The following is a 9,990-nucleotide window of genomic DNA, read 5'->3' as shown; positions in this document are numbered from 1 at the left end:
TAATTTATTGCTTAGGTCACTGTTTTAAGTAGTTTAGGCCACTTAAACCCTTTGCAAAAATGTTGGTTCACCACCAATGTTAGTTGTGGAATATTTGGCACATGATGAACATTTTTGTTTTCATGTTTGAGAAATTTTGAACTCCCCTCATAATTTGAATTTGAATTTGAATTTGATTTTTCATCAAGAGATAATTAGCTCAGTAAACATGGTGACCTGGCACCATTAACAGGGATTACTGTAGCATGACACTGAGGGTGTTACAGCTCTACAGTATGCTATGCTGAGTACCGCACCTGAAGTGTGCCTTGCCATGAGTCAGTCAAGGGGTACAAGAGTGATCCAGGAATGGATCACATGACAGTGGTCAAAGTTAACCTTAGTAACTAGTGGACTAAGGAATTTTCTCGATTATGGAGGTGGTAAAAGAGTTCGTCGTAAAGGGTTACATCGATGCAAACTTTGACACTAATCCGGATGACTCTGAGTAGTAAAACGGATTCGTATAGTCGAGCAGTTACTTGGAATGGCTCCAAGTAGCGCCTGGTAGCTGCATCTACAAGATGACATAGATATTTGTAAAGCACACACGGATCTGAAAGGTTCAGGCCCGTTGACTAATAAACCTCTCTCACAAGCGAGATATGATCAAACACCATGGGTGTTGGACTCAATACAATTGCATAATGATGTGAACTAGATTATTGACTCTAGTGCAAGTGGGAGATTGTTGGAAATATTCCCTAGAGGCAATAATAAAATTGTTATTATTATATTTCCTTATTCATGATAATTGTCTATTGTTCATGCTATAATTGTATTAACTGGAACCGTGATACATGTGTGATTACATAGACCACAACATGTCCCTAGTGAGCCTCTAGTTGACTAGCTCATTGATCAATAGATGGTTATGGTTTCCTGACCATGGACATAGGATGTCATTGATAATGGGATCACATCATTAGGAGAATGATGTGATGGACAAGACCCAATCCTAAGCATAGCACAAGATCGTATAGTTCGTTTGCTAAGAGCTTTTCTAATGTCAAGTATCATTTCCTTAGACCATGAGATTGTGCAACTCCCGTGAAAGGACATGTGGTGCCCCCATGTGTGGTTTTGGTAATTGATGACAATCTTTATGGACTAATGGTTGCCTTGAGTTATATTTGAAGGGTTTGTCCATAGGCTTTTCTTGGAGTCCATTTGTTGGTTTCAAGGAGAGTTTGTCATGACCATGCTGCTATTAAGGAATTATCCAAAGACCGGTCATGTTAGTGTTGAGCTTATTACAAGCATGTCTTGAAGAATAAGATTGTGTGATCATTCATGTCCACCTTCAAGACATCATCCAAATGAAGAGAGTTGGAAAGATTTAACACACAAAGCGCACAAGATGTACCGAGGGATCAAGTGATCCCATGGTCTGGTAAGCATTGTCCATTACGCTTTGTGTGCTAACCCATGGTCTTCGTGAGAGTTCTTTGTGGGGTTAGGTTACGGTGTGCAAGTTCAAGTGATGTATCACGAAGAGATCAAGTGCTTGAAGCTTGCCGTCCATTGTGGTGACAATGGACCTGTGAAGATGAGCGGAAGAGTGGCTCACCCATAGTGGAGTATGGGGGAGCAATCAACTAGTCTTCATCGAGCCAACGCAATCAAGAAAGGTGGTCCATCTTGAGGAGGAGTAGATCTTCATCATCTAGCTCAAGTGGACTTTGTGCAAGGCAAAGGTTTGCCCTTGATAGGTTTTCTATTTTACCGGTCTCATGGTAGTTGTGGGAGACCGGGTTATAGGATCGATTGTCGTACTATCAAGGGGGGCTCTCGATGAGTTGTTTGATCGTATCGTTCGTAGAGAGCTCAAACCATTGCATCCTTGCATCATCTTTATTGGTTCTTGTTTGGTTCTTCTCCTTGTGAGATTTGGAGCTTTTGGTCATTTTCATGACAATCTCGAGTTCATCGAAAGCGGAGTTCACATGCATCTTCTATGATGTTCGATGTTGGAGGTTCTGCCGGTTCTTCTCTGTTGGAGGTTTCTCTCCTCTCTTGTTAGGCATACCTCCCCTGCCTCTTCTTACTATAACTAGTCTCTGTTTTGATGCTATTCGTTGTCTTGTATCCAACAAGCTTGAGTTTGCTCAATTCGGAGCTCATTTGCAGAAGTTATGGCAGATCTGGTTTTATTGTTTTCCTCTGTTGTCTTCTCTGCAAAATGAAGGACTCCTAGTGTTGCTGATCTGGGGCATGCGGTAGTACCGCTCTCCGGAGCGGTAGTACCGCAGGCCCTTGCGGTAGTACCGCAGTCCCCTGCGGTAGTACCGCTCTGTGGGAGCGGTAGTACCGTGGCCTCTGGCCAGGCGCAGCTGCTCGAGCGGTAGTAGGGGCGGATGTAATTTTTTACATCCGCACCCTACACAGTAGTACCGCGCCGCGGGCGCGGTAGTACCGTGGGCTCTGGCCAGGCTTAGCAGCATGAGCGGAAGTAGGGGCGGATGTAATTTTTTACATCCGCGCCCTACGCGGTAGTACCGCTCTTCGTGTGCGGTAGTGCCGTGCCGGAGTTTTGCGCAGGTCCTCCCTCAGCGGAAGTAGGTATGGAAGTAATTTTTTACTTCCGTGCTTTCTCTGCACCTGGTGTTGCCTGCCTTACGGTAGTACCGTAGGGGCGCGCGGTAGTACCGCTCCAGCGGTTCTACCGCTCGTTGCCCTATGCAATAGGCCTTCATCTGGCCAGTGCTGCAGATGCGGTAGTACCGCAACCTGAAGCGGTAGTACCGCAGCCGACCGCGGTAGTACCGCAGCTCCGTGCGGTAGTACCGCGTCGTGCGGGCTGAGTAGGGGATAACGGTTGGATTTTTCCCCACCTATAAAAGGGGGTCTTCTTCCCCATTGAACCGAATCCTTTGAGCTCGTGTTCTTCCCCCATTGTTGACCTTCTTCGAGCTTGCTAACTCTCAATCCCTCCAATGATTCTTGCTAGTTCTTGAGGGAAAAGAGAGGAGATCTAGATCCACGTTTCCACCAATCACTTTCTCCTCTAAGTGAGGGGAACCCCTTGGATCTAGATCTTGGAGTTCTTCATGTTCTTCTTTCATTCTTCCTCTCATTTTCCTCCCTAGCATTAGTTGCTTTGGTGGGATTTGGGAGAGAAGGACTTGGGCACTCCGTGTGCCCTTGCCATTGCATTTGGTGCATCGGTTTGAGTTCTCCACGTGATACGTGGAAGTTACAAGTTGAGAAACTTATTACTCTTGGGTGCTTGGTGCCCTTGAGCTTGTTCCTCTTGGGTGCTTGGGCGCCCTAGACGGTTGGTGGTGTTCGGAGCTCAATCATTGTGGTGTAAAGCTCCAGGCAAGCGTCGGGGTCTCCAATTAGGTTGTGGAGATCGCCCCGAGCAATTTGACGGGTACCGGTGACCGCCCCCAAGGGTTGCCAAAGTGTACGGGTCCGGTGACCGCCCCCAAGGGTTGCCATTTGTACGGGTTCGGTGACCGCCCTCAAGGGTCCCTTAGTGGAATCACGGCATCTTGCATTGTGCGAGGGCGTGAGAAGATTACAGTGGCCCTAGTGGCTTCTTGGGGAGCATTGTGCCTCCACACCGCTCCAAACGGAGATTAGCATCCACAAGGGTGTGAACTTCGGGATACATCGTCGTCTCCGCTTGCCTCGGTTATCTCTTACCCGAGCCCTTTACTTATGCACTTTACTTTGTGATAGCCATATTGTTCTTTGTCATATATCTTGCTATCACATAGTTGCTTATATTGCTAAGCATAAGTTGTTGGTGCACATAGGTGAGCCTAGTTGTTTTAGGTTTTGTGCTTGACAAATTAACCGCTAGGTTTATTCTGCATTTGTTCAATCCTAAACCATAATTATTTTAAAACGCCTATTCACCCCCCTCTAGGCGACATCCACGATCTTTTAAGGATACCGTAGGAATGCTTTGGGTGTACCAAACGTCACAACATAACTGGGTGGCTATAAAGGTGCACTACAGGTATCTCCGAAAGTGTCTGTTGGGTTGGCACGGATTGAGACTGGGATTTGTCACTCCGTATGATGGAGAGGTATCTCCGGGCCCACTCGGTAATGCATCATCATAATGAGCTCAATGTGACTAAGTAGTTAGTCACATGATCATGCATTACGGAACGAGTAAAGTGACTTGCCGGTAACGAGATTGAACGAGGTATTGGGATACCAACGATCGAATCTCTGGCAAGTAACATACCGATAGACAAAGGGGATTGTATACGGGATTGACTGAATCCTCGACATCGTGGTTCATCCGATGAGATCATTGTGGAACATGTGGGAGCCAATATGGGTATCCAGATCCCGCTATTGGTTATTGGTCGGAGAGGTGTCTCGGTCATGTCTGCATGGTTCCCGAACCCGTAGGGTCTACACACTTAAGGTTCGGTGACGCTAGAGTTGTTATGGGAAATAGTATGTGGTTACCGAAGGTAGTTCGGAGTCCCGGATGTGATCCCAGACGCCACGAGGAGTTCCAGAATGGTCCGGTGAAGATCGATATATTGGACGAAGGGTATTGGAGTCCGGAAGTGTTCCGGGGGTACCAGGCTATGGCCAGCATGACCGAAAGGTGTTTCGGGAGCCCCGACAAGTGTTGGAGGGACTCATGGGCCAAAGGGAAAGGGGCAAACCAGACCACTAAGGGGTGGTGCGCCCCCACACCCTTTTCCACATTATTTGGGGAGGTGGGGCCCCTACACTTGGCTTGGGAGGCAATCCTCCACCTGCTTGGCTTTGGGGGCAAGTCTCCCTAGGATTTTCCCTAGGGAGATCCAATCTGCTTGGCCCCGCCCCCTAGGGGAAACCCTAGGGCGCCTCCTCCTCTCCCCTTGCCCCTATATATAGTGGAGGGGTTGGAGGGCAGCCACACCTCTTCCCTGGCGCAGCCATCTCCCTCCTCCAACACCTCCTCCTCCTCCTCCGTAGTGCTTGGCAAAGCCCTGTCGGAGAACCACAAGCTCCATCGCCACCACGCCGTCGTGCTGCTGGAGTTTTCCCTCAATTTCTCCTCTCTCCTTGCTGGATCAAGAAGGAGGAGGCGTCCCCGGGCTGTACGTGTGTTGAACGCGGAGGCGCTGTCCGTTCGGCGCTTAGATCGGAATCGACTGCGATCTGAATCGCTTTGTGTACGACTCCACCGACCGCGTTCTTGCAACGCTTCCGCATCACGATCTTCAAGGGTATGAAGATGCACTCCCCTCTCTCTCGTTGCTAGTTACTTCATAGATTGATCTTGGTGATGCGTAGATTTTTTTTGAATTTCTGCTACGTTCCCCAACAATTAGACACTCAACAAGTAAAGATGGCAGTTTTTAAGTTCTTCAAATTGAGGTTGTAGATTGGCACAATATTAAGCATTCCCAGCACACTTCAAGCAAGCATGACAAGAGTATAAGCAGCGGAAAGAGTAAAGCATGCTAGTTGCAAGAGAAGTAAAGGGATGAGATTGGAGTGTGTAAATACAATTGAAGACACGGAGATTTTTGGTGTGGTTCCGATAGGTGGTGCTATCATCCACGTTGATGGAGACTTCAACCCACGAAGGGTAACGGTTGCGCGAGTTCATGGAGGGCTCCACCCATGAAGGGTCCACGAAGAAGAAACCTTGTCTATCCCACCATGGCCATCGCCCACGAAGGACTTGCCTCACCTGGGTAGATCTTCACGAAGCAGACGATCTCCTTGCCCTTACAAACTCCTTGGTTCAACTCCACAATCTTGACAGAGGCTCCCAAGTGATACCTAACCAATCTAGAAGACACCACTCTCCAAAAGGTAATAGATGGTGTGATGATGATGAACTCATTTGCTCTTGTGCTTCAAATGATAGTCTCCCCAACATCCTCTTGTCCTGCCACTCCATTGTTGAACTTATCTAAAATGCATTTAATAAAAACATTAGTCTAACAAAAAATACGTTGACATTAATTATCAAAATCATCGAAAAAAACACTTGTGCTTTCATCATCTCTCTTTGTCATCGCTCGGAGTGAAGAAACAGTAGAAACAAGCACCACTTGGACCGAGGAAAGAGTTGCCGGTTGCCGGTTGAAAATCAGTAGACTAAAATTTAGCAAAAAGAAAGAAAATCGTCTCCAACGCTTCTCAGCAAACCCCTAAACCCTCGCTTTCTCCCCCCGCAACTGACCAGGGTTCCGACCGACCATGGCCGGCGACGATGACCTGGCGGCCCTCCACGAGCAGGCAGCCCTGGCCTCCTCCGCCGCCGTCTCCGCCTCCGATCTCGACTTCGCCTTCCAACTCCAGGTCGCCGAGGCCATCCAAGCATCTCTTCGCGGCAACAGTAACCCCTCCTCTTCCAGCTCTGCCGCCGCCTCCTCCCCATTTCAGTCCGCCGCTGTGCTCGAGTCATCGGACGTCGCATACGCCCTAGCGGTCCACGCCGCCGACCTCGCTCGTGCCGAGGAGGACCGCCTCGACGCCCAGCGCCTCCGCGAGGCCCACGCGCAAGCGGCCGCCACCGTCCGCATCGCCGCCCACGACGCCATCTTCGCGCGCGAGCTCGCATCCATTCCAGAGGACCAATGGGCTCGTGATGGCGACAACATCGAGCGCCCCCTCGACCCGACCAAGCCCATCTTCCGCGTCTTCTTCAAGGGCTTGTCAAGCAAGGGGGTGGTGGGGCCGCGGGACCGGGACCCGGGCGTCGCGGTGCTCGCCGTGGCCGTCTGCGACCACCAGGGAAATGTGGTGCTCAGGATACAGAAGCCGGTGGAAGCATCTGTGGGTGGGCACATGACGCTCGAGGTGATGGCGCTCACCGAAGGCCTCGAGGCGGCTCTTGGGTTGGGGATCCAAAGCATCAAGATTGTCACCGATTACAGGGTGCTGTACAACCATGTATGTCATGATACAACTTCTAAATCTTTGCGTATCTAGTCGTGCATTTTTCTAATGCTTAGTTACTAAATAAGTAGATGCTGAATTGGAGGGCTGACAGATGCATGAGCAGGTCAATAGAGAATCTTCTTAAATTGACATTCTTAGTGTATTTGGAGGGCCGGGGGTTGCATGAGCAGATCAGTAGATAATCTTCTTAAATTGACATTGTTAGTGTATTTGGAGGTCTGGGAGTTATATGTATTTGGCATTGTTGTTTTCTCATGCCTAGGATGTTTGACATTGTTAGTTTCAGTTTAATTGCGGTATATTTATTATCATGTAAGAGGAGGGGAATAGAATAGATGATTGTGGATGGTGATATTTTGGAGTTTAGATACAATGTTCAGCAAATGCTGGACTTCTAGATGTATTATGTACTGATGATTTTATTGCCACATAATCCCATCTCTAGCTAAATGTACCATTTCAATGCTCCTCGTTATTTATTGTACTAATTTGCTATGTGCTGTACTGGCTTACTGTATTGGGAGGAAAAGCAGGAGTACAATCAAATAATCCATCATTTTTCCCTGTAATGCTCCAGATTGCTAGTGGATATTTTCTGCATCAATGGTCCTCTTTCAGTATTTGATAGTGGCTACTGTAGGGTTCATGTTCAATGCAGAAGTATTTTCTTTAACTCTTCGAGCAAAGTTTAGACTTCTGGTTGAGCTCATTATATTTTACTAACCCAGTAAGATGCCGGTGTAGAATGTAGTATCCCAATAGTGTTCAGTCAAGTTAAAATGGAACATCTGTAGCAAAGTGAATTTATTTCAGTATAGTGGTATGTCTCCTTCAGTGTTAGCCTTTTCTCGAGTTCAATGTAGACATATTTGCATTTTCACAATTTGCATACATGTGGAGTTACTTATTGTATGACAGTAAGTCTAAATTCGATGGTTAAGTGATTGAATTCTTTAGCATTGGTCTTATCTTATGATGGTACATACTATACACAGCTGGGAACTAGACCAATGTTTATTTTCTTATCATTGGGATTGCAGTTGCTTGGATTTTGGCGGCCAACACAGAAGAAGCTTGCAGATATGATAGATCAGGTCCTGTCAGTGCGAAAGAAATTTAAGCAATGTGAAGTATTATTTGTCGAACGAAGGCAACTTGAATATGTGATGAAACTAGCCAGAGAATCTGTAGAGTCTCAGCTTGCCAAAGCTATTACTGTGCATACTGGCATGGAGATGAGAGAGAATTGCGCCATCTGCCTTGAAGACACTGATGTTTCTAAAATTCATGCAGTCGAAGGTTGTGCACATCGCTTTTGCTTCTCCTGCATGAAGGAGCATGTGAAAGTTAAGCTACTCCACGGAATGCTCCCAGCTTGCCCCCAAGATGGTTGCACTAAACAGCTGACTGTCGAGGGTTCGAAGGTATTCCTGTCACCGCGACTCTTAGGGATCATGGTGCAACGTATCAGGGAAGCACAAATCCCTCCCACTCAAAAGATTTATTGTCCGTACCCCAAGTGTTCAGCCTTGATGTCGTTGAGTGAAGTGATACAGCCAATGCAAGAATCTTGCTCAAAGTACAGTGTTGCTGATTCTGCCACATTGAGAAAGTGTGTTAAATGCAGAGGCTCGTTCTGCATCAGCTGCAGGGTTCCATGGCATGACAGGATGACTTGTCATGACTATAAGATGATGCACCCCCATGCTCATTCAGGAGATGCGAAGTTAGAGAACCTTGCAGAGCGCCGGCTATGGCGCAAGTGTGTCAAATGCCAGCACATGATTGAACTCGCAGAGGGTTGCTACCATATGACTTGTGTGTAAGTACTTGCGCCGTTCTCATATCATTTTGTTACTAATGTTAGTGTTAGTAAAAAAATATGTTAATCTGTACATCCTTCATGCGCTGCTAATGCTCTGGGCCTCTTGTTTGTCTTAACCATTTCATGCATCTTGTTCTTGGTTGCTTGCAGGTGTGGCTATGAATTCTGCTACACCTGTGGGAAGGAATGGAAGGCCAAGAAACCGACCTGCTCCTGCCCACTGTGGGATGAACGGAATCTAATCCGTAATGATATTGGGGGCAATGTTGTCCATGAAAACATTCAGGGAGATGAAGATGAGTTCGATGATGACGAGGACGATTACTATGTTCAAGATGGTGCTCACTATAACCAGGGGTTTCGGTGATGGATGGCCCATCACCGCCATCCATCACCATGACCTGTTCTACCATTAACATCAGTTGTCCACGGTCCAGAATTCCAGTATCAAGTTATTTTGCAGCTATGCATATATAATTGGAGTACCTTGTCAGCTATATAGATGAGCAGGGTCTCCTTTGCTGTTAGTATGTAACCGACTGATATTGCTTGCTATCGTATGGGTGTTTTGTTTCGTTCTGTGGCACATGAATGTATTCACTTAGCAGAACTTGATGAATATTATGCTCGGTTTAAGGCCTAATTTATGTCCGAGCCTGTGAATATTGTCCCAGTTAAGCTTGATGAATATATTTCTTTGTCAGAAACTGTATAAAAGAGACCCTGGCAGTAGTCACCTCTACAAGAGGTAGCATTGTTTGATCATATTTTTCCATATGGCACCAGATCGCCGCCTACTGCTAACAATAGTACTGTAGATTTTTTTTTCATGGTAATACGTGTCTCATTTATATCATAAAGATATTACTACAAGCCGCGCAAACATTGAACTGACAAACCTAAAAAACACCGCAGAATGCTAGTCTTTCCACAAAAGAAAATCAGCCAAGAAAGAAAATTACAATTAAGACCGAAGAATCCTCTAAACCTAAAAAACACAGCAGAACGCTAGTCTTTACACAAAAGAAAACCAGCCAAGAAAGAAAATTACAATCAAGACCGAAGAATCCTCTGAGCTTGACGCCAACGCCCTTTACCTTCCTCTAGCACCACCATAGCAGCCACTAAAGGAAAAAAAATGACGGATCACTTCCTCACCCCAGCTCGAAGCGGCTCCATTTATGATATGCAGCTTTGCCGACCTCCAAGATGAGGTTAGCCTTGATGGGCAAGTGGTACCTCAGAAG

At 46.8% G+C, this 9,990-nt stretch overlaps 1 protein-coding gene across 1 annotated transcript; it reads left to right on the top strand.

The window, feature by feature from the left end:
* The first annotated feature begins 6,153 nt into the window (after positions 1–6,153).
* Positions 6,154–9,411, top strand: LOC119308543. The gene is made up of 3 exons (XM_037584672.1): positions 6,154–6,909; positions 7,959–8,740; positions 8,894–9,411. Exons 1-3 carry the CDS (start codon positions 6,214–6,216, stop codon positions 9,108–9,110), a joined length of 1,695 nt encoding a protein of 564 aa, XP_037440569.1. The 5' UTR covers positions 6,154–6,213; the 3' UTR covers positions 9,111–9,411.
* Positions 9,412–9,990: the final 579 nt, after the last annotated feature.

This window comes from Triticum dicoccoides, chromosome 5B, assembly GCF_002162155.2.
Source record: "Triticum dicoccoides isolate Atlit2015 ecotype Zavitan chromosome 5B, WEW_v2.0, whole genome shotgun sequence".
Taxonomy (NCBI): Eukaryota; Viridiplantae; Streptophyta; class Magnoliopsida; order Poales; family Poaceae; genus Triticum; species Triticum dicoccoides.
This window is presented reverse-complemented; position numbering and strand designations above follow the sequence as displayed.

Bases quoted from the DNA above. Each gene is read 5' to 3' on its own strand.
- LOC119308543 (XM_037584672.1), top strand. From the start codon at position 6,214: ATGGCCGGCGACGATGACCTGGCGGCCCTCCACGAGCAGGCAGCCCTG. The intron at 6,910-7,958 runs GTATGTCATGAT...TTGGGATTGCAG, and splicing joins ACAGGGTGCTGTACAACCAT to TTGCTTGGATTTTGGCGGCC. The intron at 8,741-8,893 runs GTAAGTACTTGC...GGTTGCTTGCAG, and splicing joins TGCTACCATATGACTTGTGT to GTGTGGCTATGAATTCTGCT.